Source organism: Ovis aries, chromosome 18 (assembly GCF_016772045.2).
Source record: "Ovis aries strain OAR_USU_Benz2616 breed Rambouillet chromosome 18, ARS-UI_Ramb_v3.0, whole genome shotgun sequence".
In the NCBI taxonomy this organism is placed as follows: domain Eukaryota; kingdom Metazoa; phylum Chordata; class Mammalia; order Artiodactyla; family Bovidae; genus Ovis; species Ovis aries.
In genome coordinates this window covers 39,725,732-39,753,094 of record NC_056071.1, presented here as the reverse complement: position 1 = coordinate 39,753,094, position 27,363 = coordinate 39,725,732, and the positions used below count along the sequence as shown (strand labels likewise).

General features: G+C 38.5%; 1 protein-coding gene across 1 annotated transcript; it reads left to right on the top strand.

The window, feature by feature from the left end:
* The first annotated feature begins 6,551 nt into the window (after positions 1 to 6,551).
* DTD2 (D-aminoacyl-tRNA deacylase 2) lies at positions 6,552 to 16,864 on the top strand. The gene is made up of 3 exons (XM_004017881.6): positions 6,552 to 6,752; positions 10,504 to 10,573; positions 14,853 to 16,864. The coding sequence occupies exons 1-3, from the start codon at positions 6,642 to 6,644 to the stop codon at positions 15,176 to 15,178; spliced, it is 507 nt and encodes a 168-aa protein (XP_004017930.1). The 5' UTR covers positions 6,552 to 6,641; the 3' UTR covers positions 15,179 to 16,864.
* Positions 16,865 to 27,363: the final 10,499 nt, after the last annotated feature.

Here is a 27,363-nt window from a genome sequence, read left to right as displayed (position 1 = left end):
ACCCACTCCAGTACTCTTGCCTGGAGAACTCCATGGACAGAGGAGCCTGGTGGGCTATAGTCTGTGGTGTTGCAAACAGTTGGACATGACTGAGCAACTAAAACTACAGCTGGAAACTGCCTTGACTTCTAAAGGGTGGAATAGTCCTCAGAGCTTTCTGAGATGCTCTTTGGGTTATAATCCTCAAATTTGGCTCAAGTAAAATTTTCCATTTCTTTTTAGATCAACTGATTAAATTTTTGTTGACACCTTCCTGCCATGCAAGCTGGGCAGTATAGGGGGCATTTTCACCAAGGCAAGAGTCCTAGAAACCATTCTCCTCTGATGTCTTGCCATATTCCCAAAGGCTGGAAAAAAAAAAGGCCAGAGGAGGAGTAAAAGCCTTTGACTCATCTTACACTGATAACTCACCAAGTCAAACTTCACCTTGCTAAACTCTTGGAGAAATTAAATATTTCCACTAGAAACATTAACAGCAGCGATGTCTCTCTTTGTCTTCTCAGCTGTTATATTCCCGCCAAAAGGGGACAAAAGAGTCCTCACTGTGGCCTTTACAGCCTCTTAAGTCAGGGTGCCAGATATCTTTCCCTTGCCTACCAATCCACACCAAGCATTCTCCCCCTTGCTTTCTGCCCTGGATGTGGGGACATCAACAGGCCCCCTGCTTCTTAGTTTCTGGTTAGGTTGTATGATGGGGTGCTCTGGCAGGAAATGGAAGGTAGACGATGCTGTCAGGTGTTTATTTTCCTAGCTCCTTTCCTAAAGGGTTACTTAAAGTTAACTGTGCTTCTTAGCACATGGTCCATTCCTTCTCTTGAGGGTCTATGTACCCCTGGATTTGAGATTCCCTCCCTTTCTCCCTTTAGGCCAAGGGAATGGTAATATCTTAGCTGCTACTAAGTCCTGAGTTTGTCCTGCTGACAAAGGTCCATCTAGTCAAAACTATGGTTTTTCCAATAGTCATGTATGGATGTGAGAGTTGGACCATAAAGAAAGCTGAGAGCCAAAGAAATGATGTTTTTGAACTGTGTTGTTGGAGAAGACTCTTGAGAGTCCTTTGGACTGCAGGGAGATCCAACCAGTCCATCCTAAAGGAGATCAGTTCTGAATATTCATTGGAAGGACTGATGCTGAAGGTGAAGTTCCAATAATTTGGCCACCTGATGCGAAGCACCGACTCCTTGGAAAAGACCCTGATGCTGGGAAAGATTGAAGCCAGGAGGAGAAGGGGACGACAAAGGATGAGATGGTTGGATGGCATCATGGATGTGATGGACATGAGTTTGAATAGGCTCCAGGAGTTGGTGAAGGACAGGGAAGCCTGGCATGCTGCAGCCCATGGGATTGCAAAGAGTTAGACACCACTAATCAACAGAACTGAAGTCCTAAGTTACTATGCTACTCACTATGGATCTCCTACACCTACAACTTTGTAAATACTGCCTCTGTCAGTAAAACTCTTCTAAGGTTATTATATTTAGACTATGTTATTTGATTGCTGATAGGTCCTTGATTGAACAGTGTGATAAAATAACATTTTTTCTCTGACTATAAATAATCTTCATTAACTTATTTCCCAAATAATGTATTTGTTTATGGCATTTATCCGTCGATTTCAAAGAACTACATAAAAAATAATTTCCACAACAATTCTCGGTAGAAAGATATGAGGACAATTTTTTTAAAAAGGAATAAAATCACAATTTTCATACAAACATAAAATTAGCATGTGTCAAAAACTTTTATTTCATTCATTCTTAACAAAGAAGAACCCAGTGATATATTATAACCAGCTCAAAAAAGAACTCAAATCTTCCCAAATGCATGCATGCATGCTAAGTTGCTTCAGTTGTGTCCGACTCTGTATGATCCTATGGACAGCAACCCTCCAGGCTCCTCTGTCCACAGGATTCTCCAGGCAAGAATACTTGAGTGGGTTGCCATTTCCTTCTCCCTTCTCAAGTAAAGAATTCCAAATAATTTATGTAGATACTTCCTAGCCAAGGAGATAGACTGTAACTCCTACCCCTTGAGTGTGGGCTGTGTTTAGTGATTTGCTTCCAAAGAATAAATCATGGAAGTGGGCATGTGTATAAATTTACAGTGGAGAAATTTGACAAACACACTACCTTAGCCAGGTAATTAAGGTTAACATTATCACTGATAAGACCTGCTAACAGCATGTATCTTTGATATAATGTAATCAAAAGCACTTCATCTCTATGGTCATCCTCCAAAAACCCATAATCCTGCTCTAATCATGAGAAAAGACACCAAATTCCAATAGAAGGGCATCGTACAATGTATCTGATCAGTACTACCCAAACTTTAAAGATCATCAAAAACAAGGAAAGTCTGAGAAACTGTCATGACCTAAGGAAATATGATGGTTGCATACACTGTGGTATCCTGGATGGGATACAAAAAAAAAAAAAAAAAAGGATTTAGGAAAAAACTAATAAATCTGAATAAAGTATGGAGTTTAATTAATACACCAGTGCTGATTTCTTAGTTGTGACAAATATACCATAGTAATTTAAGATATTAATAACAGGAGAAATCAGGTGAGGGATAACTTTCTGTGGTACTATTCTAAAATTTAAAGTTTATTAGAAAGAGAGGGGAAAAAAATACTCAAGGTGTTGCATATTTATATTCAGGAAAAGAATGCAGAAATGAATTTACAAACAGATGCAAACCTGGCAAAACATATCCACAGAGTAATAATCAAAATTTACACTTTTACAGACAGGAATGATTTGCTTACTATCAGTATGCAAAGAGTTAACTTCTATTTCTACAGAGTTGTAAGATAATCTAGTCACAGACAAATCCTAAAAAGAGAAAAGAAAAACAAACCAATCCTGTATGGCCCTCTAGGGCTAGGTGAATCTCTGATGCTCCAGCATTCTGTTAAAAAGATACCTAGAAATCTTTTTGCCCATTTCAAAATCGTTTACAATTTTTTTCTATAAAGGATTCAGGTGTCAAAATTATTTTAAAAAGCCCTTACAACAGGCTGGCCTGATTTGATAGATGTATACAAATATTATTAAGGACTTCCCTGGTGGCTCAGACGGTAAAGCGTCTGTCTACAATGCGGGAGACCTGGGTTTGAGCCCTGGGTTGGGAAGATCCCCTGGAGAAGGAAATGGCAATCCACTCCAATACTATTGCCTAGAAAATCCCAGGGAAAGAAAAGCCTGGTAGGCTACAGTCTATGGGGTCGCAAAGAGTCGGACACGACTGAGCAACTTCACTTTCACTTCACATACAAATATTAAAAAGGTTATGTAATGCTTTGCTAAGTTATCACAACACTGTGAACTGAAAAATAACCCAAAGATGAAGATAATTTATCAGCCTGCCCTGGGGAAACTCTACAGACTGCCAAAGACATACATCATTGCCTTAGAGTTAAAAGCACTTGCTATGTTACGTTACCTAGGCAACATACCAGCAAATGATGCAGTAATAAAATAAGAATTTAAAAAAGCAAGATGAACAAAAGAACAATCAATATCAGGTTCCAAACTCAATTCCATTTCCTACCTGTTTGTACAAACTATTCATGTTGAAAAGGGACTCAGCAAGAGACATAAGCGACATGGGTTCGTTTGATCCCTGGGTTGGGAAAATCCCTAGAAAAGGAAATGGCAACCCACTCCAGTATTCTTGCTTGGAGAATCCTATGGACAGAGGAGCCTGTGGGCTATGGTCCAAAGGGTCGCAGAGTCAGACATGGCTAAAGCAATTCAGCACACAGCACACACAACTCTTAGGTGGGAACTATCATCTTACCAGGCCTCATATTTTCATCTTGGAGAGACTTCAACTGAATTAATGCCATGACAAAAATATATGGTGACAAAAATATATGGTGACAAAAATATATGGTTATGATTGGAACATTTGCCTTTGGAGTTTTCACTTAAAGTTCTTATTTAAATATGTGTGTTTCCTTTTTCCTCACAGTATTAATGCATGTGCCAAGTGTCTTGAAGCCAGAATTCACATGGGTCTTTCACACCTCAGTTTTAGACGCCTTGGTGGAAGAGTGCCTGTCTCTTACAGTAAATTAGTAAAGACACTTCTGAATATAATCTAGTAAACTCTGCTTGACCACAGGAGAAAATGTGCTGATCATGCCTTATGTGAGAATTTCCACTCCACGACAGCAATATTTCTTATTCGACAAATAAATCCATCAGTATTCTGGCTCTATCCCAATTTACATGCATTTTAGTTAGTATGAACCAATTCCTTATAACCCTATCGCCTCCCTAAGCGCTGAGGAAAAAGAAACTTCTCTAAGCTTTGAAGTAGGAGGTTAGGTTTCTTCCAGTTTTCCCTGAAATGAAACATCTTTCTCTCCGTGTTGCTTTTCTACTGATTAACATTTCCATGTAAAGCCTCAGGCGAGAGGCTCATTTTAGAGCTAAATCTTAGGAAAAGCTCCGCTCATTCCAAGAATGATGAAACAGACTACTCCTTGTTGCAATCAGGAAGCTATCAGCTGCAAGGGATCTTTCAGAAGTGGTTCTCAATTTTTTTATGTTTGTGAAACACTTCTGAGTGTTAAAATTTGGGGCAGCCAACTTGAATGAATTAAATCACTTAAAATAACTCTAAATTATTATACATTTCAGAGGGCCTGGAATGCATTCTAACATGCTATCCAGATGGTCTCCTTTCAGCACTGTGTTTCAGAACTATTTCTGCCCAGTGATTTCTTGTATTCTCACAAGGCAAAGCTCTCTTTACATTCCAGTTAACCTTCCTCTAGAGCCAACTTAATGTTGTGCTTTGCCTTTTACATCTAACTTGAAGAAAATTGTACAACATGCTCCACCTCAGAATTACACATGATGAACATAACTGTCTCATAACAAAAATTACAGTTACATATCTGTGAAAACTTTGCTACATTATCAGCTCAGCACTCCAGTCAAAAACAGTCTTGTCTGTTTTCAATTTCCCACATTGCAACTGACATAATTCCATTTCCCTTTACTTCGTATGCTTTATTTTTATTCACATTTCACTATTTTATTGCAGGTATAGCTGACTTTTTAAATTCTCTGTGGAATGAGGTTAGAGGTTCCAAAAAAACAAATACAGAAAAGTAAATACTTTCTCTTTGGTGCCTACTCTCTACTGCCCTCTGCAGGTAGAAGGAGAGAATAAGATCAGCACCCAACATAAAGATTTAAAAGTAACTGTTGTTTTTTGAGAGGCTAACCATTACCCACCAGACTCCATCTACTCACAGGAAGGATTCCCCAATTTGCTGAAGTCCCTCCATTGTGTAAAAATTTCTGGGAACCATATACTATTTTCAAGAGACTTCCCTATCTCCTACATCCATATACAAATGGACATGAAGTCCTCTCTCATTCAAGGTCAAGGTTAAGCACCCCTATGACAAAATTCCTTCAAGCCCTGTAAAACTTGAGTTTGGGAGTGAAAGAGAATAGAGACATAAAAGTGCAGACAATGCAACTTGTCTGTGCTTTGCAGACAAATGTCAACAAATGTATGAGCCCCTACAATGCAGCAGAGATAATACGAGATTTTGCTGTTTTTACAAAAGTGTGCAGGCAGCCTGCAAGATAACCAGCAAACAGGCAGTTTCAATTCTGTGTAGAAAGGACCTTTGATTACGCACGGATTATTTTCTTCAATCACACTACTTTGTATGGATAGCAACACTGTCAGTGATGTCATCTTCTAAAACAACAGACTGAAATGTACAGGCATATTGTGCCAGTTGAGACCAAATCAATGACCTGGGTAATGCAATCAGGGTAACACTATTATTCCTCATCTAAATCCTTCAAGCCCATAGAAAAATAATGCTAATCTGATGCAGGTTCAAGGAATACGTTATGTGGGAAAGAAAATCAAGTATTTAATTTTACATACACTCTAATATGTACTTACAGGAAACACCACAGAATATATAGTTTTTACCATTAGGAGTATGTTTAAAATTTATTAACAATCACAAGCGTTCTTGGATAAGAATATTTTTAGCAAGGATATTCTCTAAAAGACTGATGTTCAAATATGTATTCATATAGCCTACCAATACCTTTCCACAACCGCGAGAACAGAATGATTTATATAGCATTAAGGCGGCAGCGTTGCTTTACTGATTGGGGTAAGCAAATTTTTTGAAAGATTTATTATACCTTTCAGTTCCACCTACGCTTGTTTTGTGATTCAATTAACTCGTTCTATTTACCTATCTTCATAATGGACATAATATGGATTTATGCAGATTTAATTTTTTTCAACGTTTGGAAACTTATGCGTTCTGAGATGAAAAATGTGTCTTAAAAAGGTATGCAGGGAAGAGAACCACTGGGTCCTTAAACTCTTTTAAAAGTATCCACTGAGCGTCTTCTACCGAGTTGTAGGTTGGGGTACACGTAAAGATTGTATAGACAGAGCTGTGAAGCCCGCACATCCGGGTCACCGGAGAGCCAGGCAAAGGCCCCGCCCTCCTGGAGGCGGGGCCACGAGCGACCTGGATGATCCTCCTTCTCGTCGCGCCCCGCCCCATCCTCCCTGAGCACCGCGGGCCGCCCTGTGCTGCGCGAGGCCGGAACCTGTGGGATATCCACGCAGCTTGAGCCATGGCTGACAGTGGCAGAACGCCTCAGGCCCGGGCTCTCCTGCAGCAGTGCCTGCACGCCCGGCTGCAAGTACGCCCGGCCGAGGGGGACGTCGAGGCCGAATGGGTGGAGGTAACGTTGGCCCCGCAGCTCTGGTTGTCCTGTGGCGCGCAGGGGCGGTTCTCACCGCGCTGTCCCGGTGATTCGTACCCCGCTGTCACTCTGACCCAGCCTCCTGGCGCCTGGCAGGTGGTGCGGTCGGCGCTGGACTCCTGGCCCGTCCTCCCAGTGCTGCCGTTAGTGCCTGCCTGGCCTCGCCTTTCTCCTCAGTCTTGCATCACTGGCCCCGGCCCCTTCTCCCTCGGACTCCCAGAGGAGATTAAGAGGGACCCCGGGAATTTGAACTTCCCCTCAAACGATCTACGTGAGCTCGGTGTACTTTAGGCCTAGTCTCAGACCTCTTGCTTCAAAAGAGCTAAAAGCCTGTCACTCCCGGCGCCTTTCTGGGGATGCTGGTAACTTGTGGCGGTCTGGTTCGAGCTTCTAGGTTAGACTTGTTGAAGACGCTGAAGATCTGTTTTGACTTGTACTCCAGATCCCGTCGAATTCCGTCTTATGTTGGGTGCAGCTAGGTGTTAGCACAGTAATGAGATTGTCCATGAAACTTCCTTTATCAAGAAACTTAAAATTTTGACTTTTTTCATGTTAGGAACAAAGACCACTACCTTAAAAGTTGCACTGTTATCAAACACATTTCCTCCAAAGAATTTTAAACATTTACGCCAAATGTCCTTCGACTTGAATATTTGCCTTTTTAAGACAGCCTGCCCATATGCAAAATTCCATGCAAAAACATGTTCTTTGAGGCCCTGACTTATTTTTGGAGTAAGCTGAAATGAAGGGAGGTCTTCCCTGGTGGCTCAATGGTAAAGAACTCGCCTACCAATGCAGGAGATGTAAGATTTGCAAATTCGATCCCTGGGTGGAGAAGATCCCTTGGCAGAGGGCATGGCAACCCACTCCAGTATTCCTGCCTGCAGAATGGCATGGACAGAGGAGCCTCATGGGCTGCCATCCATGGCGTCTCACAGAGTCGGGCACCACTGAAGTGACTTAGCAGGACCACTCGAAGAAGGGGAAAAACTTGTAATAATAATAATTAAAACTTTTGTAGGTACTGGGAAACTTTAATGGATCATTTCATTCACTCATCTGCTGAATTCCATCCCAGATCTAGCACTCTGTAACACAATCTTAGTTATTATTTTAAATACAACACATAGACCGTATGTGGATGACTATTATTACATCACAATCTGTTACCCTCTGGTAGTTTTGAAATACTGAATATTTATAAGCATAAACATTACTGTATTTTTGCCCTCCCTTTTTCTTTCTCAAAAATTCATTTCTTGTTTCTTTTGTTATGGCCTTTTAAAAATTTATCTCCCTTACTTTGAAATTTTATTCTTTCTTTTTGGCCATCCTCTCCAAAGAGTTGCCTATTTTTATATTTGCTTCAGGGGATTATAAATCCCAAACTATTAATCATTTAGATTTCTTCCATGCCTCTTTATGTTTTTATATGCTTCATGTCACATCTCCTTATGCAAAATCAAATAGTTTATTGCAGCCTGCCAAACTATCAGTGTGTTTATAAACTTTAAAAGTTATTTTAAAGCTTTCTCTTCCACTCCCACACATGGTTAAATTAGTATAAAGAGTTGACAAGTAATTAGAGAGTAAATACTTTACTCTTTCTCAAGCATCCTCCATTCTGTTAACAGTTATAATTTTTTAAAAGCTTTCTTTTTTAATTGTCACAAAGATTTGAAGGTTACTTTGCATATCCTTGGTTTCATTCATTTAGATCTTTGCTCTCACAGTAATTTTTTTTTCCTGGGAGGCATGAACTTTTTTAACCTACAGTGAGAATTATCTGTACTTCTCTATATATTTGAAATGCTCTGTTTATACTAAAAGAAGCTATAAGGAAAGTGATTCTGTTTTGAAGAGGGGAATTTGTAGGTCACAATTTAAGAGCTATTGTTGTGATAAACTAAAAGAAAATACCTTAATGAAGAGTGGTATGTGGTGAGTGATAAGAACAGGCATTTATTCATGCCAGTAATTAGATGCTTAAATCTGATGTTGTTTAGTTATTAAGTCATGTCAGACTCTTACAACCCCATGGACTGTAACCCACCAGGCTCTTCTGTCCAAGGGATTTTTCAGGCAAGAAGTCTGGAGTGGGTTGCCATTTCCTTCTCCAAGGAATCTTCCCAACCCAGGGATTGAACCGGAGTCTACTCTGAGCTTCCCCTCATAATATGTGTCCAAATATGAATGTGCTTGAAAAATTTTGCCCTGTGCCAAAACAATCCCAGGAGAGAGGGCTGTGACAGTGCTGCAGGTATCTGAATCATTCCACCTGCCACCTCCTTACTATGGGTGTGCACTGGAGGCACTTGCTTGTTCCAAGAGCACTATTTAATTTTTTTTTTTTTTTGATGGGAGGGATGAAGCTATTTTACTGAGGAGCTTTGGGAGAGGGTCAAAGGGCTGATAGAACAATGAGATATGTCTTCCTTCTCCCCAGCTTCACCTTAGTCCTCTGAAAGACAGTCACACTTGTAGAAGGTTACCTCCTATCCAGATAGATCAGGTGTGAATGCAGAGCTGTGTTTATATTTATTTAGAAGGCTATTTAGATAACACATAGAGCCTATAAGGTAAAGTTGAACTTAAATGTACTCAACAGAGCCCCTATCATGTACAAAACAGTCTATGAAGTGCCTTGGGAGTTAAGATGTAAAATAAATTGTGTTTCAGCCCTTAAATTTCTTTTCATGTACTTAATAAGCAATTATATAGCTCTTACTATGAACCAGGCACTGTTCTAAGTACTCTACAGATATTAACTCCTTTAATCTTCATAATAGCTCTTGGACTCAAAAGGTTAATCTACAAAATAAAAAATTTAATGATTCACTTTACAGCAAAATGAAAGTCATTTATCAAATGTCTTCTTTCCATATAGTCTCTCTCCTACAAGAACTAAGAAAGAAATGTCCAAGTCATCATACAAAATAAGCTTACATTCCTGATAACAGACAACCTCTTGATGTAGAACTTAATATGAATGTGATTTCCAAGGTTTAATCACTGTGTGTATTTAAAGAATTAACAAAAGTAACACAAAACAATAGGACAGAAATTTCTTGGAGTTTATTGCAATAGAATCAGACCCTTACTTATTTTTATTATTTACAAGTAAATGGATTAGTAAGAACAAAGAATGATGATGTCAAAAGACATGTAAGTCATGATGTTGTTTATACATCAGTCATATCTGATATTATGTGAATTCATTTGATGTTGAATGAATAAGCCTCTGCAAAACTGAATGTTTCTAAATCTGTCAGCTTTACTTGAGGAGGGGAAGTCTAGTTCATAATCCTAATGATTTTGATTAGAGGTTTGAAGGTATAACTTGGGGTCTTCACTGCTCCTGGCTGTTTGGTGTTTTTTTTTTTTTTTTTTTAGGTGCCATCAATTTATTTTTTTAAAGTTCGTTGAGTTCACCAGGTTTATCTGGATTTTAAAATCACCCAGGGGTCTTACTTCTAGGAATTGACCTTATGAAAACACTTATCTTGACTGTATTTTTAACTGATTTTTGAAAGAAGTGATAACTGAGGTGATTGAATATAGTAAAATACTTTATTTTCTCACATATTTAAGAAATCAAGTCTGTTGTAAAAAGTTATTTCTCTTCTTCTGCATTTAACCTCTTACCTATAACAGCTGTAAAATTTTATTCATTTTCCTCTGTATCTCTCTATAGAAGTTTCTGATCTGAGTTTATTGTGGTTTCTCCTAGGTTCAAAGAGGATTAGTGATCTACGTGTGCTTTTTCAAGGGAGCTGATAAAGAACTTCTTCCCAAAATGGGTATGTGTTTAGTATTATTTGTTTTATAAGAGTGAGAGTGAATAGCAATAGATGACCCAGAAGGGGCAAAGATTGCAGTCTTATATTATATAGGTATATAAGTTATAAATGACTTAACTCTGTGTACTGTTGTTGACTTTATTTATTTTTTTGTTCCAAAGCTTAATGTAAGCAAGTATGGTGGAATTCTTTTAAAATATCTGCAGCTTTTCGGATGGCTGATGGACTGGTTTAGAAGACTGTACAAAAACACACAGAGACAACACAGCAAGATTTAGCCAAGGATACAGAAACTTATGGAAGCAGGGTGGCCGCACAGAGAGAAACGGATGCTGCATTTCTTAATATAGTTTACCTATCTCTTAGAGGCCCTAACAGGGGCATGTAGGTGACACTGTATATGCAAGATGTGGTTCAAATCTGTGTAGATCAGGCTTATATCATTATTATGGAAAAATTTACATTCTGTAAATTTTTGTAGGAAATGCATATAAATATTCTTGAATCAAGTTTGGTGTCATCATAGTCACACCTCCTCGAGGGGCAGAGAAGACAGAGTCAGTGTTCAGGCATCTCTGCAGGCATAATTTACCTGCCTCCATCTTCCCAGTGTTGTAAATAGTCTGTACCACTGCACATTCCTTTGATAATTACATAGGTGCAGATATACCAAATCAAACCATATGCTATCTCAAGACAGTATTTGATAGAATAATTATGTCCAAAAAAAAAGCCTGAAATAGTGGAGCTGTCCCTAAAGTTGGGGACAGGTTATCTTTCTCTTCATTAGTAAAGGCAATACCCATTAGTTGGATTAATAAGAAGGTAGCTCAGATGGTAAAGAATCTGCCTGCAATGCAGGAAACCCATGTTCGATCCCTGGATCAGGAAGATGCCCTGGAGAAAGCAATGGCTACCCACTTCAGTATTCTTGCCTGAAAATCCCAAGAACAGAGGAGCCTGGCAGGAAGTAGTCCATGGGATCACAAAGAGCTGGACATGACTAAGTGGCTAACACGTACACATAAACTATACAGATGGGTAATTGAAGCAGGCAGAAGTTAATTAACCTAGAAGAGCTTTGAACAGTGGAACTCAAGCGTTAATAGCCCAGTGAAGAACAACTTGAACAAAGGGCTAAAGCTTCTAGAGGAGATTTTATGCTGAGACATCAAACATGTTTGACAACTTTGTCAGAAGTTGAAAACTAGACTTGAGGAGGGCCTGTGATAGGTAAGGATGGAAAGCCAGTAACTGTAATAGTTTGAAATTTGAATCTGGAGGGTAATAGGGAGTTTTAAAGTGTTTAAAGAGAAAATAAAATGAGGTATCTTGTTAGGATGATTGCAGGGATTTAATGCTTAGATATTGGGCATTCTGTCTGTTTCTGCTTTGAATTAAGGCCTTATTAACCTTTAAAAGTCTATAGTAGAAATCTTCAAAAACAGGAAAGGCATTTTTTTCATGACTTAATGTTGACTTTCTAAAGTTGTTTTTATATATTCTTAAATGGATCCTAATTATAATAAGGCAAAATGAACCAGCCAAACCCAAGCCACATTTTGTTATGTAGTAATTATATCCTGTGTACATACATGTATGTCTTTCTGAGTTTACTTTGAATATGTGCATGAGATTGTGGTCAGTTAAAAGTCCGCCTTAACTCTTCTAGTGGACAGTCTGTAACACAAAGCTTTTATATATCATGATTCTCAGTAAGGAACTGTGACTCTTAAGAATCACATTCTACTGGTGTGAGTTATAAGCAAAACAAGTCCATCTATTATTGATAAAAGTAGCTTGTACTTCCCTCTATTCCAGGAGGCAAAGTAAGCCAGTGTGACGGGATTCTCCTAAACAGCCCGCCTCATACTTACTACATGGATTCAGATTTTTCCAGTCAAATCATGTACCTCTTGGGAACATAACAACCAGTTACAGCCGTAAAGTCTGAAATAGAAATGTGCATAATCTCCCTCAGTTCATCTTCAGTATAATTGGACAGAGATTCAGGGGCCCTGTCAAAGCTTTGCTTCCCATGTTCATCATTAGAGATACTTGAGTTTCTAAAAAGTGAAAGTGAAATGAAAGTGAAAGTCACTCAGTTGTATCTGATTCTTTGTGACATCATGGACAGTATAGTCCATGGAATTCTCCAGAGTGGGTAGCCTTTCCCTTCTCCAGGGGATCTTCCTAACCCAGGGATTGAACCCAGGTCTCCCACATCACAGGCACATTCTTTACCAGCTGAGCCCCAAAGGAAGCCCCAAGATGCCATTAATTCATCATCTCATTTTAATTCTACTTACTGACATTTGTATTTGTATTTACTTCTACATGCTGATATTGGTGGCTTAGTGGTAAAGAATCTGCCTGCAATGCAGGAGATACAGGTTCAATCCCTGGGTTGGGAAGATCCCGTGGAGGAGGGCATGGCAACCAACTCCAGTATTCTTGCATGGAGAATGCATGTTCAGAAGATCCTGGTGGGCTACAGTCCACGGGGCCCCAAAAGAGTCAGATGTGACTTAACAACTAAGCAACAATAACAACTGATATTTGCATTATCAATCATCAATGCATGCACAGTTACTTGTGTCTGACTCTGCAGTTCTGGACAGACTACTCTGTCTGTGGGATTTTCCAGCAAGAATACTGGAGTAGGTTGCCATTTCCTCCTCCAGCGGAATCTTCCTGACTGGGGAATTGAACCCCCATCTCCTGTGTCTCCTGCATTAAAGGCAGATTCATTACTGCTTGAGCAATAGGGGAAGCCCATATTTGTATGCCAACAGCACTAATAGAATTCTCAGAGCCAGTAGAGGGAGGTATATGGAAGTATAATAAATTACATTTACCTTTCTGGCCTATTATTTCAAAATTGCTTTCTTAGTCTGTCACTGGCCTGAGGCCTGGATAGCTGGGTAGTGATTTCTGTGGAATGAAATGCTCTGGAGAATTAGAATTTCCTTAAAAGCAATCAATAGGGACTGCTGGCTATATAGCAAAATCCTATTTATAATAGAGAAAATTAGAAGTATTTTAAAATAGGTATTAGTTAAATGAAAATTGATAGTGCTTAATGCATAGCTTAGAAATTCATTTGGGTGTTCACCTTGGCAGGTTTTCACCAGGTTAATTCCTTGATTTGTAGAGTAAAAGCCTTACTGAATCCTTGCTGATATTTGCTACAGGCTTTCTAAAATTGAAATCATTGATACCTCACCAGAAACCATAGCTTTTCAAGCCTGATTATTCACAAAGGAATGTGAGGTTTCAGTAATTCTTTTACCATTTGCGTCCTCTCAGGACTACAAGCAGAAGTTATACCCTTTGTAGAGGTAGAAAGACCCTGAGTTTTATATTAGGCATTTCTTTTGCTTATTGTTTTGAAAACTGGCCAGTGTTGAAATGTAAAAGTTCTATAAGTTTAGATTTTTTTTTTAGCTCACATAAATATTTATGGTTATTTTGACACTTCTTACTAGCTGTGAGTGTACTTTCATAAATGGCATAAAAGTAATAATCTCATATTTTCCTGTATGTATGTGAAGATAATGCCAGTAACTGTGCCTTTGGATTTACTTTTCCAGTTGACAATGAATTTTATTTTGTTTTATTTTTTTGACAATGAATTTCTGATGATTCTACCTTTCACCTTTATCCTTCTCCCACTGGTGATGTTTGTATTGATGAAATGATTAGTCTATGTTAATAATGCCTTTGAAGTTATAAAACTACAAAATCAGCTAGTTTGTAACAGAATTGAACCTGGAATCTTTGTTTCAGCTTAGAACTCTAGACAACTAAGTTTAAAATAATAAATGCACTGAGGTTTTTATTTAATATTCTTTGTTATAAAGCATAATATGTGTGTGGAGGATCTGTCACGGTCTTTTCCAGTAGGATTTGCTTTGAGATATAAAAAGGAACAAAAAGGCAAAGTCTTCTCATATATCCCTCAGGGAAGCAATATTTTTAAGTTCTGGTATATGGTTAATTCTGTAGTCTTTTCTGGATGATTTTATTGCAGGAAGATCCTAACTGCCAAGTCAGATTTAAAACATCACGCCATTTTCTGCTTGAAATCTTCCTTGTTTTTCATGCTTAGATCATTTAGCTTACTGAAGCCATTTTTGAAATCTACATAGAGACTTTGGGTTAAAAGCATGAGCTGACAAACTGAATTTTCAACATGAAATTTGCTGAGTAGAAGATTGTTGTTTTTCTTCATGTTTGTTTTTTACTTTAAAATGTTTTCCCTTTCTTCCCCACCCAGTTAATACACTGTTAAATGTGAAATTAAGTGAAACAGAAAATGGCAAGCACGTCTCTATATTGGATCTACCTGGCAACATTCTTATCATCCCTCAAGCCACCCTTGGGGGTAGAGTAAAAGGAAGAAGCATGCAGTATCACTGTAACTCTGGAAAAGAAGAGGGATTAGAACTTTATTCCCAATTTGTGAATCTCTGTAAAAAAGAATTAGCTGCTAATAGCAAGTGTGCTGAAGCTGGGGTTGTCGTGAAACACGGTACTTACGGCAATAGGCAGGTGTTAAAGCTCGACACCAATGGACCGTACACACACCTAATTGAGTTTTGAAAGTTTCGACAGCCGTAATTAGATTCCCTAGCCCCTTCTTCTTGAGTACACTAATCTGCAGCATTTTTAGATAAGAAAATCCTGGGTTCCATCCACAACTCTGCAGCCTCCTAATTGGATGACCTTGCCTGTCACCTAACTGTGGATCTCAGTCACCTTCCATCCCACTTTCCCCTACACTGACACTCAGAAATTTGAAAAATCCTTCTCTTCACTTTATGGTCATTGATAAGAACATGGAAGTGTTCCTAGAGAGTTGTATTTAAGCTTTTTGCAGTGAAGCATTTTTACGATCAATAAAAATATATTTCTTATGCCCTCAAATATGTGTGGTACGTAATAAAAATCACTGTTTCTGTTAAAACTAGGTAAAACCCAGCACAAACCAATTATAATTTTGTCAAATTTGTCTTAATATTTCAGATTTCCGTATTTTGAATAAAAGAATATGCAATTTACTATTCTAATATTGTCTATGAAAATGTAATGCAAAAATGTTATGTGCATTTTAATATTACTTTCCAAGACTATCCAAGTGCTTTGAGTTATTTTAAGAATCTTTAGTTAATACACGAACAGACGGTAGGGGACTAAAAGTTGTTTTTGTTTAATATTCTTGGTTAATATTCTGTTTCTCAGTTTTTTACCAAAACAGTGTGTGTCATATTGTTTGTCTTTGGTTTTTAAAAGTTAGTGTTTAATTAAATTAGTGTTCATAATTTTTTTAGGAAGTTCTTTTCTTGTTGATTTAGATTGCTATATAATAGGAATAAAAAGGGAAGCTTTCTACTAGAATTACTTGAAACCAAGTTGATTTGTTTATTTCTGTTTTATTGACTTAGTGATTTGGACCCAGAGTCATTTTTTCTTTTAGTGTGTTTTTGTGTCCTCCCTCCTCAAAATTTATATGTTGAAGTTTCCCAAGTCTCCCAATGGTATTTGTAGATGGGGCCTTTGGAAGGTAATCAGGGTTAATAGATCATGAGAGTGGGTGCCCTCATGATGGGATTAGTGTCCGCATAAGAAGAAACACCAGAGAATTTACTCACCCTTTCTCTTCCGGCCATGTGAAGATTCAGTGAGAAGGGGCCCTTTTACTAACAAGGAAGAGAACCTTTACCAGAAACTGACCATGCTGATGCCCCGATCTTGAACTTCTAGCCTGCAGAGCTATAGGAAAATAGATTTCTGTTGTTTAAGCCACCGTAAGTATATGGTATTTTGTTCTAACAGCCCAAGCTAAGACAGTGATATAAATAGCCAGTAAGGTAGGCTTCTCAAAGCCAAGAGAGGAAGATCTGTAAGAAGCTGAAAGAACAAATGAATCAATAAAAGGTATTATTCATATTTTGCAAACTCCTTTGACTTGAATCAGATATTTTAAAGAGTGAAAATGAAATAGTGTTTATAATTATCAAAAGATGAAAAATTGAGTTGAATAAATATCTTAAGTAGCTGTTGAAAATTCTTTGTGTCTTATACAATTTCTTTAGGATTGGGTTCCTTAGATTCTTAAAGTGTCTTAAGAAAAAACATCCTATTTTCTCTGTATCCTTCCTGTACTATTCTATTTTAGAACTTGAGGATCAATAATTGGCTTGTAGTGAGCTCATTGTCCTGAACTTTTGCTTTATTGATTCACAATACACTTATTGAAATGTAATAAACTATTCATAAACTTGCAAACTCCAATTTTCTCAGAATTTCTCCAAAGAAGTGTATGTCTTTCAAAAAGATTATGTGTTACCTATTTTAAATCATTTTGATGTGTGTGGGTGAAATGCTGACTCACAGCCCTAGATTGCTATTTTATAGTTCAGGCAATTCTCCTTTAAAGAAAAAATTTGCTTGAGGTACTTGTGGAGAATAGCAGTTTCAACTACATGAAAGGTTATTAAGCAGAAGATGACACCCAAGTTTGTTTCATTTCCCAGGAGGCTAGAACAAGCAGGAAAAAGCAAGAGAAATAGTAGATTTGAAAATAACTACTGTGTCTTTCTATAGCATTCCTGGCCCAAGATGCTTCAAGAACCTTCAACAGATACCTAGTTTTATCTTCACAATATGTAATGAGGACAGTGCTCTGGAAAGTAAGAAAATGCTGGAAGAATTTTTCCAAGATCATACATTAGGGAGCAATAATTTCCATCTCCCTGACTTTTCTTGTAGTGAGAGTTGAAATTGATCTTTATAAAGGTTTGGCATCTCCCAGTGTGGATCACTTGAGAAAGAAGAGCCAGTAAATTGTTCTACTTACTGAATTAGGTGGCTGGAGGGTTACACCTAATTTAGGTGTCTTCTGTCTCTGTTTTTCGAAGATTCTAGAATGTTTAAATTAGAGTATCTTTTCTTTTAACTGAAGTATATAGTTGTTTACAGTGTGAGTTAGTTTCAAGTGTATAGCAAAGTGATTCAGTGTGTATGTGTATATATATTTTTTTCAGATTCTTTTCCCTTTGTAAGTTATTATAAAATATTGAGTATAGTGCCCTGTGCTATACAGTAGGACCTCATTGTTTGTCTATTATATATAAGAGTATGTATCTATTAATTCCAAACTCCTAATTTGTTCTCCCTTCTGCTTTCCCTTTTGGTAACCATAAGTTTGTTGTCTATGTCTCAGTCTGTTAATATTTTGTGAATAAGTTCATTTGTGTCATTTAAGATTAACATTTGTAAGTGATATCAAATGATATTTATCTTTGCCTGAATTACTTCACATAGAATGTCATTTCTAAATACTGTTTTATCTGTCCATTTTTAAAACTTCATGTATTCAGTTATTTAAAATACTGTGTATAAGGCATGGACTACCAATGAGTATGAATTTATCTTGAATGTACTCATACTAGGTAAGGCAAATACTTTTACATTTCTTCATTAGTTCAAGTCAAAAGAAGACATGAAATCTGTGAATAATATATGTATTAGTGATTTACTGACTCCATAATGGAAGACCTGGGCTTCCCTGGTGGCTCAAAAAGTAAAGAATCTACCTGCAATGCAGGAGGCCCAGGTTCAGTCCCTGGGTAGAGAAGGTGCCCTGTGGAAGGCAATGGCCACCCACTCCAGCATTCTGGCCTGTAGAATTCCGTGGACAGAGGAGCCTGGCGGGCTACAGTCCATGGGTTTGCAAAGAGTCGAGCATGACTGAGTGACTAACACACACAATGGGAGACCTAAACTTATCAGATATAACGATCAAAGATGTAGAATCCTATGCCACTTGTTTCAGAGGATAAAAACTTATACTGGTGTTATAAGAGAATGATGACATGTCAGATTTTTATTATCTGTGGTTAACATTGCAAAGGATCTGATTTGTTACATTATAGTTATTTCTTAAAGCTCACATGATAATAAAACCAGTATTTCTAGAAGTACTTTACCTATTAATTTATTGAAATAAGACTACTTTCTGAAAGGGAAGATCTATTAGAAAACTAACATTTTCATTCTGAAGCCACGCTTTGGTGATGACCCTAAATGTCTGTTTATTTTGATAGTCTCCTAATTATTCTCCCTCCGTCCTATTTCTCCTACCTCTAATCCCTTTTTGCAGATGATTTCCAAGGTAATGTTTCTAGAAAATTCCTTTCTGTATAACATTCCACTGTTCAGAAACTTTTATAACTTTTTTTTTTTTTTTTTGGCCTACAGGGCAAAGTCTAAACTTCTGAAGTTGGCATGAAGGTTCTCCTTACTAGGAGTGAATGAACTCATGAAGGGAAAAATGTAGAGGACCAAAGTCAGAATCCTGAGAAAAACAAAATAAAGGCAACATATGAGAGGCCAGAGAATGGTACAGAGGTCAAAGAGACAGAGAGAACCAGATAATGTATTGTTAACACAAGATAGTTTTCAAGATGTAAACAGTGGCAGAGTCAGTACCAAATACTGAAGAAATATTGCATTACACTGAGGAAAAAACTTCTGGGCCTAGCAGTTAAGTGTTTTCAAACTTACGGAAAACTGATTTAAAATTTGTAAGTTAGTAGGATAGAAAAGGATTCTTTTTTTCTTCAGGTAGAGTGTTTCAAGGTTTGCCACTGGACCACCTGTACAGGAATCATCTGGGGAATCTAACATTTTACCAAATGCAGTTTTCTGGGACTATCCCAAATCTGTTGAATTAGAATCTCAGGAGTTAATATCTGTCTAGTCACCAGTCTTCTCCCGGTGATTATTGTATATCCTGGAATCTCAGAACCACTGTTACTTGAATGAAGCCTAGACCTCTAAAGCTGGTATTACAGTTTTATAATCTGGCTTCAGCTTGACTTCTGACCCTTTCTCCCTCTACTCCCCAGTAGAAATTCTCCAGTATAGCTCTTTTTCTACCCTTCTTAGATCATGCTAATTGATAAGTTGCCTTCTGCCCTCCTCTAAATCCATCGTTCAGTATCTGGCTCAAGTTGGTCTCTTCTGTCATTTCTCCTGCCTTTACCTCCCCAGAAATATGGTGGTTCCACTCTTGACACTTGGTATGTGTTTTAGGAGACTGAGTACTTCACCTTTTTTTATGTTTATATGTCCTAACTACGAGAGTATAAATAATATTGAACAGAGACAATATAACATGAGCACACACAGTTTTTCTTTAAATCTCCCACGGTTCGTCTATAGCACTGTGTTGTCCATGCTCAATAACTCACAGTGTTACCTGAATTAATATGGAGGCATGTCAGGGGCTAGAATACTCTTGATTTTGGTTCAGTTTTACCAGTATTTCCCACAGATTTCTTTGTCATTAAGGAATAAAGAGGTTGGAATGTGCAGGAACCAAATTTAATACCACCACCCCCTTTCTTTAATACAATAGATAATACCAGAAAAGTTAAAAAGACAAACTAAAACAGATTATTGAGATTCAACAAAAATGTAGGCATTGCTATTTCTATTTTGTTGCTTTATTATATCAGGGTGTTAAAGAGAAAAACCGCATGCCCAAAATGGTGTCCCTTGTGCTAAAGCCCATGATACCAAACCTAGATTTAAGATCCAACCTAATTTCAGTTTCAACCTTTACCAGAAATGAGGTCTTTTTATTAAAAAAAAAAAAAGAATAGCTGACGTACAATGTTGTGAAATTGTTTCGCAATTGTAGCAGTTCATTTCTGCTGTATAGCAAAGTGATTCAGTTACACAAATTATATATACATTTTTATATTCTTTTCCATTATGATTTATCATAGGATATGGAATATAATTCTCTGTGCTATACAGAAGGACCTTGTTTATTCATTCTGTATATAATAGCTCACATCTGCTGACCTGAATCTCTCACTCTACCCACCCCCAACCCCCTCCCCCTTGGCAACTAGAAGACTGTTTTCTATGTCCACGAGACTGTTCCTGTTTTGTAGATCGGTTCATTTGTGTCATATTTTTAGATTCCATATGTAAGTGATATCATGCAGTATTTATCTTTCTCTGTCTGACTTAGTAATCTCTAGTTGCATATATATTGCTGCAAATGGCATTCTTTCTTTTTTTTTTATTCCTAAGTAGTATTCCATTTCGAAGCTAGTGGTAAAGAACCCACCTGCCAATGCAGGAGACGTAAAGTGATGTGGGTTTGATCACTGGGTTGGGAAGATCCTCTGGAGGAGGGCATGGCAACCCACTCCAGTTTTCTTGCCTGGAAAATCCCTTGGACAGAGGAGCCTGGCAGACTACAGTCCATAGGGTTGCAAAGAGTCGAACACGACTGAACGACTTAACACATAACACGCACAGTATTCCATTGTATGAATGTACCGCATTTTCTTTTTCCATTCATCTGTTGATGGACATTTAAGTTGTTTCCATGTCTTGACTATTGTGACCTGTGCTGCTATGAACATAGGATTGCATGAATCTTTTTGGATTAGAGTTTTGTCTGGATATATGCCCAGGAGTGGAATTGCTGGATCATATAGTAATTCTACTCTAGTTTTCTGAGGAAGCTTCATACTGTTTTTCATAGTGGCTGAACCAACTTACATTCCCACCAACAGTGTAGGAGAGTTCCCTCAGAAATGTAGTCTTAATCAACCAGTCTAGAGTTTCTGATCAATACCAATGTGGTAATCTGCCATGGGCTTCCCTGGTGGTTCAGACAATAAAGAATCTACCTGCAACGTGGGAGACCTGGGTTCGATCCCTGGGTTGGGAAGATCCCCTGGAGAAGGGAATGGCTACCCACTCGAGTATTCTTGCCTGGCGAATCCCATGGACAGAGGACTCTGACGGGCTACAGTCCATGGAGTCACAAAGAGTCAGACATGACTGAGCAGCTAGGCACACACAGTCTGCCATGTGGGTGCTCTTTGTCCTCAAGAAGAGGAAGCCATCTATATAATAAAACCCTTCAACCCTTCCCCCTAAAGATGTTTTAGCCTAAACGTAGTTCTTTCTTTTCTTTTGCTAAGAGCTACCTTGCCCCACCTTTCTTCCTGTAAAATGCTTCCATTTTTTATACCCCCTCCTAGCACTCCTCTGGAGAAGGCAATGGCACCCCCACTCCAGTACTCTTGCCTGGAAAATCCCATGGACAGAGGAGTCTGGTAGGCTGCAGTCCATGGGGTCACACAGAGTCTGACACAACTGAGCGACTTCACTTTCACTTTTCACTTTCATGCATTGGAGAAGGAAATGGCAACCCACTCCAGTGTTCTTGCCTGGAGAATCCCAGGGATGGGGGAGCCTGGTGGGCTGCCACCTATGGGGTCGCGCAGAGTCGGACATGACTGAAGCAATTTAGCAGCAGCAGCAGTAGCAGCACCCCTCTAGGTGCTCACTAGGATGCTGCCTGATTGATGTATTTCTCAATAAGGTCAATTAAGAGTTTCAGCTTCCTTGCCCTGTGGCATATGGGGTCTTAGCTCCTGGATCAAGGATTGAACCTGTGTCCTCTTTGGTAGGTGGCAGCTTCACCACTGGGCCACCAAGAAAGTGCCAATTAAAAAAAATTTTTTTTTGAGTCCTTTTTCAAAGTAAACCTTTTATGAGTCAAATATAAATGTCTTTTTGTATTAATAAATACTAATTTTGATAGGACAAGCTTTAAGACCCTTCTAGATTTAATTACAAAGTGAAGTGAAAGTTGCTCAGTTGTGTCCAATGCTGCAACCCCATGAGCTATATAGTCTATGAAATCCTCTAGGCCAGAATACTGTAGTGGGTAGCCTTTCCCTTCTCCAGAGGATCTTCCCAACCCAGGGAAGAATCTGCCTCCCACATTGCAGGCAGAGTATCAGCTGAGCCACAAGGGAAGCCCATATTTAATTACAAAATAAACCAATTCTGTAGAATGCATCACAAATAGCCAACTTCATGATAAATATGATCCTACTTCTTTTTACTGGACTTTTCCATATGAAGGAATTCATTATTTTGGGTTATTTAGCATTTTTCTCTTAAGAAACAATACAATTTGACCTATTACATCAGCTTTTTTTTTCTGAATGTGAAAAGAAGAATTTATGTAGAAAATGTACCACACCCTCTTTAAGAGTTTCTGAGAACCGTTAGCTAATACTCTTATAAACAGTTGGGGTTGGGAAAGTAATTGTGGACTTTTTTTTTTGAGGGGGAGATAGGGAGTCTTTTCAGGGCAGGTCTAACTATACTAGCAAAAATGCCATCCTTGGCTCCCACTTGGAGATATTGTTTACTTAACTTTGTACTAACAGATAAACTGAGACACGCTTTCTACTCTAGGCCTTCTTTTACTTTGCAGCCCCAAGGTAAGTCTCTTTAATGAGTAGATCATCACAGTTGCATTTTCTCAGTGCCTAAATTATTTTGTATCTTGATTACATTCACATAGTCTTCATGACTGTTATTTCTTTTCATCCTATACATACTTCACCTTTTTCAAGCCAGGTGTTGGAAATCTAACATTTTCGTAATACTGCATCATCAATAGCTGCTCTCCATTTGAAAGTTATAATCCTTAGAATGTGTAGGTCACCAGCGGATCTGGGAGCTATGTGAAATACAGATGGTTCAAGATATGACCCTTAACCCCAAGGAATTTACCATCTAGTAGTGGACATGATAGACACAGAAATGTACTAAGTACTGTGTGACCAGTGGTATCTGGACAGTGCTATCTCTGAGCTATAGAATAGCAGCAGACGGAGAAGATATTTCCAGCTAGAGTGGTGAATCCGTGTGTTAAAACAGGCATGGCAACCTGAGCCACCCCTTGTAGAATGGGTAGAATTTTTATAGGCACAAGTGAAGTGAAAGTCATTCTGTCACCTCTGACTCTTTGCGACCCCGTAGAGTACACAGTCCATGAAATTCTCCAGGCCAGAATACTGGAGTGGGTAGCCTTTCTCTTCTCCAGGATGGGCACAAGGGGTGGGGATAGTAAGGTGCCACTGAAGGCTTTTTAAAGAGTGACATAATTAAGACAGTTGCTTTGCCACTTCCTGTGGCTTTTGGGATCTTAGTTCCCGGACCAGTGATCAAACCCACACCGCCTGCAGTGGAAGCACAGAGTCTTAGCCACTGGACCACCAGGGAAATCTCAAGTCAGTTTTTAAGAGAAGAGTCCTGACAGTGGTATATAGGCTTCCCAGGTGGCTCCGTGGTAAAGAATCCACCTGCTATTACAGGAGACCCGGGTTGGATCCCTGGCTGGGGAAGCTTCCCTGGAGTAGGAAATGGCAACCCACTTGAGTATTCTTGCCTGGAAAATTCCATGGGCAGAGGACCCTGGTGGGCTACAGTCCATGGGGTCACAAAGAGTTGGACATGACTGAGCACACAGCACATAAGGATTGCAGAGAGAAGGACATTTTGTGACAGGAAGACAGATTTTTAATTTTGTTTTAATTTTTTTGGGTAGTGCCAACATAAAGGGATTTGGCTTCACTTATAACATTGTAGTGCCTATGAACATGGAAATAAACAAAATTGGTGATACTGAAAGGTGTTTTTTAAAAAATACACTTCAGGACATCTGATTAGTTGTGAGGGAGCTAAAAGGAATCAGAAATCACTCGAATATTTCATGTCTGGGTTACTGAGGAAGATGAATTCAGATTTTAATACACTGAGTTTCAGGCACCTAAAGTAGAAATGACTACTAGACTTGTCACTCAGGGCAGAGAGAATATGAGACACTCAGTAATATTGGATGATTAAATCTTGTCTATAGGGTTTCAATGGTCACTTTTTATAAATAAGACTCTTAAATCTGGACTCTCTCTGCCCTGAGTGACAAAACTTTTAAAGTTTTCACTTTCAAAGTAGTACCGTCTACCAGATTTGGTTAAATCTTGTTTATAAAAGTGATCATTGAAACCCTATAAATAGACCAGGTTTAATCATCCAATATTACTGAGTGCCTCTTCGGGTAAGTATAAGAGGCACACTAAAAAGGAGAAGGCAGTTCCATTATGTATGTTACAACAGAACTGGTGTGTTAAGAAAGTGAACCGCAACACAGAGAAACTAGGGGTGCCAGAAGAGAGGTTAAAGCGGTACCATGGAAATTTGGAGATGAGAGAGATTTCACCTACTTAAGGGAGCGCTTGCATTTTAGTATAATTTTGAAGGTGAGATCTATGAGAGATGATGTAGAGAACAACAAAGGATTTGAGTTCCAACCAAATTTATAGTAACGGAAGAGGAAAATTGACAAAGGAAAGGTTAGACAGATAGGTAGGAAAAGTTGGAGAAGTGGAAACACTAGTTTCCTGGAGTTCAGGTTTCAAGAATTGGGGAAGTTGGTGCAAACATACAGAAAACTTGAAATTATTACATAGTTAACACCCCCATACCCACCACCTAGAGTCTGCAATAGACATCTTGCTGTATTTGCTTTACTACCTATGTATCCATCTGTCCCTTCCAAGAATGAGGTTATTTTGTTTGCAAACGGTTTTGCTGGTGGCTCAGATGGTAGAGAATCTGCCTGCAATGGGAGAGACCTGGGTTCGATCCCTGGATTGGGAAGATCCTGTGGAGGAGGGCATGGCAACCCCGCTCCAGTATTCTTGTTTGGAGAATACCTGAGGACAGAGGAGCCTGGCAGGCTACAGACCACGGGGTCCCAGAGAGTCGGACACGACTGAGCAGCTAAGCACACACAAGGGTTTTAATTTATTCCCCTTCTTTTCTCCCCTTTAACCTCTACTGGTTAGCTTCTCTCAGAGGCCCGGGTTGCATGTGAGCCTGCTGCATTTCACTGATAAACCCAGATTCATTATACTTACATAATAGAAAAGCCTCTACACTGTGAGCCTTTCTGTCTTTAAAGAAATGTCCCAAATGGTGAACCTAGGAGAAATAACTTTTCCCCCTTTCCAGTTAAGTTAATTAACTGTCCCTGGAAGTCTGCCCCTGAGACAAGAGTCTATTTGTAAATGACCCATGGTTTGTCAAGTTTTCCAGTAGTTTTTCTGAGAAGGGGGCAACAGAGGATGGGTTGGTTGGGTGGTATCACAGACTCAATGGACATGAGTTTGAGCAAAATCCAGGAAATAGTGAAGGACAGGGAAGCCTGGTGGGCTGCAGTACATGGGGTCGCAAAGAGTCTGAGCCACTGAGTAACTAGTAGTTTACCAAAGTACAGTCTGAGGATCTCCCTAGCCAGAATTACTAGGAAAACTTGTTAAAAATGCATATTCCTGACTCATACAAACTAGCATCTGAGAGCTAATGGTATAGCCTTTGTGGTGGTATGTCTGAACCAAGACCTGGGAGGCTTCTGTTGTAGTCTCAGCTTTTCCATGGACTCTTGTGTGTTACACTAGCCTAAGGTAACTCACTCCCGAAATAAGGGAGGGAATTATACTTGACAAATTCTGAAATTCCATTCAGCTCTACCATTTTGTGGAACTCTGTAAACTGAGTGTTATAAATCAACCGTTGGTTAAACTTTAATCAGATAAACTGAAAAAAAAAGTTTCAGTTTGTGTTCGTTTCAGCTATAATTATTTCTTTTAATTCAGCTAGTATGTGTGTTACTCATCAAAATAACTAAATCCTGCTTGCATCTCATGAGTTTTCATTTGGTTTTGGAAGCTGGACTTCGGCGTTTACTCAGCCCTTTGCCATCTCATAGCTCTCTGTTTCCGTGGAGATCCCAGTGTTCATAGTCTGCCAGTCCATTTTGAGCTGTTGCTACTCTGCATTCCTTTTACATTGTTGACAATATCCTCTTCTTCTTCCTATAAAAAAGTGACGTATTTTCTCAGGGCTCTGAGTTGGCAGAAATTATTGCAAGTTTTAAAACTATTTACCAGTGAAACAGAAAAGTGTCTTATTGTCGTAAGCAATGATTAAATTTTCTGCCCTCAACCACCTTGGTGTTGGGAAGCTTTTTTTTTTTTTCCCCATTATAAATCTGGGCCTAATTTTCATTTCAAGGGGATTTCAGAATATTATTTTAAATGTTATTCAGTGTTCTTGCCTTCATTTCATAAATGATGATAATGAGTGCCCGTACCCTCCAAAATGTTTTTTTTTTTTTTTTTTTTGGTTAACTCTTCCTTTTTGGTAGCATTGTAAATTTGCTGTGTGCCAAACTTTTCAAAATATTTTATTGATAGATTCTTATTTACTAAAGTCATATGCTCAGAATAAAGTTTATCTAGTATATAACTCATATATTTATATTTATGCTAAAAATATGTGTAGGAGTAATGATATGTTAATTTCTATATTTTATCCTCTCTTTTTCATTTACAAATGGGGAAAGAAATTGCACAAGTATTTTGGTACTGGGCCACTTCTACTCTCAGTTTGGTTACTATTTTAGATTAGGTAATTAACCAGATACTACCTAGTAAGTGCAAAACAGTAGTAAGCATTATGAGAAGCAGATAAGTACATTGCAAGATGCTTAACATTAAGCTCAATAGTAATTCATCATGAATTACATAATAATCAGTAGGAAAAACACTGGACTTTAGCCCTCCTAAAATTTCTTTGTTAGACACACTCAGAATTCAAAAGCCATAGTGTTTTAAACAAGAATTTGTTTAGAAGCAATTGTACCTAGTGGATAAAAAGGTAATCATGTTTCCCTCCTTTGTAAGTTCCTGTCCTTATGTATTTTAGGAGACAGAGGGATTGGGGCGTGAATGTAGATTTGGAAGTTATCTACACATACGTGGTAGTTAAAGTCACTGAAGTTAATAGCGATGGTTCCTTAAAAATTAAAAATACTACTACCATATGAT

Coding starts and splice junctions, on each gene's coding strand:
- DTD2 (XM_004017881.6), top strand. CDS start 6,642: ATGGCTGACAGTGGCAGAACGCCTCAGGCCCGGGCTCTCCTGCAGCAG. Junction 6,753..10,503: donor TCGAGGCCGAATGGGTGGAG/GTAACGTTGGCC, acceptor GGTTTCTCCTAG/GTTCAAAGAGGATTAGTGAT. Junction 10,574..14,852: donor AGAACTTCTTCCCAAAATGG/GTATGTGTTTAG, acceptor TTCCCCACCCAG/TTAATACACTGTTAAATGTG.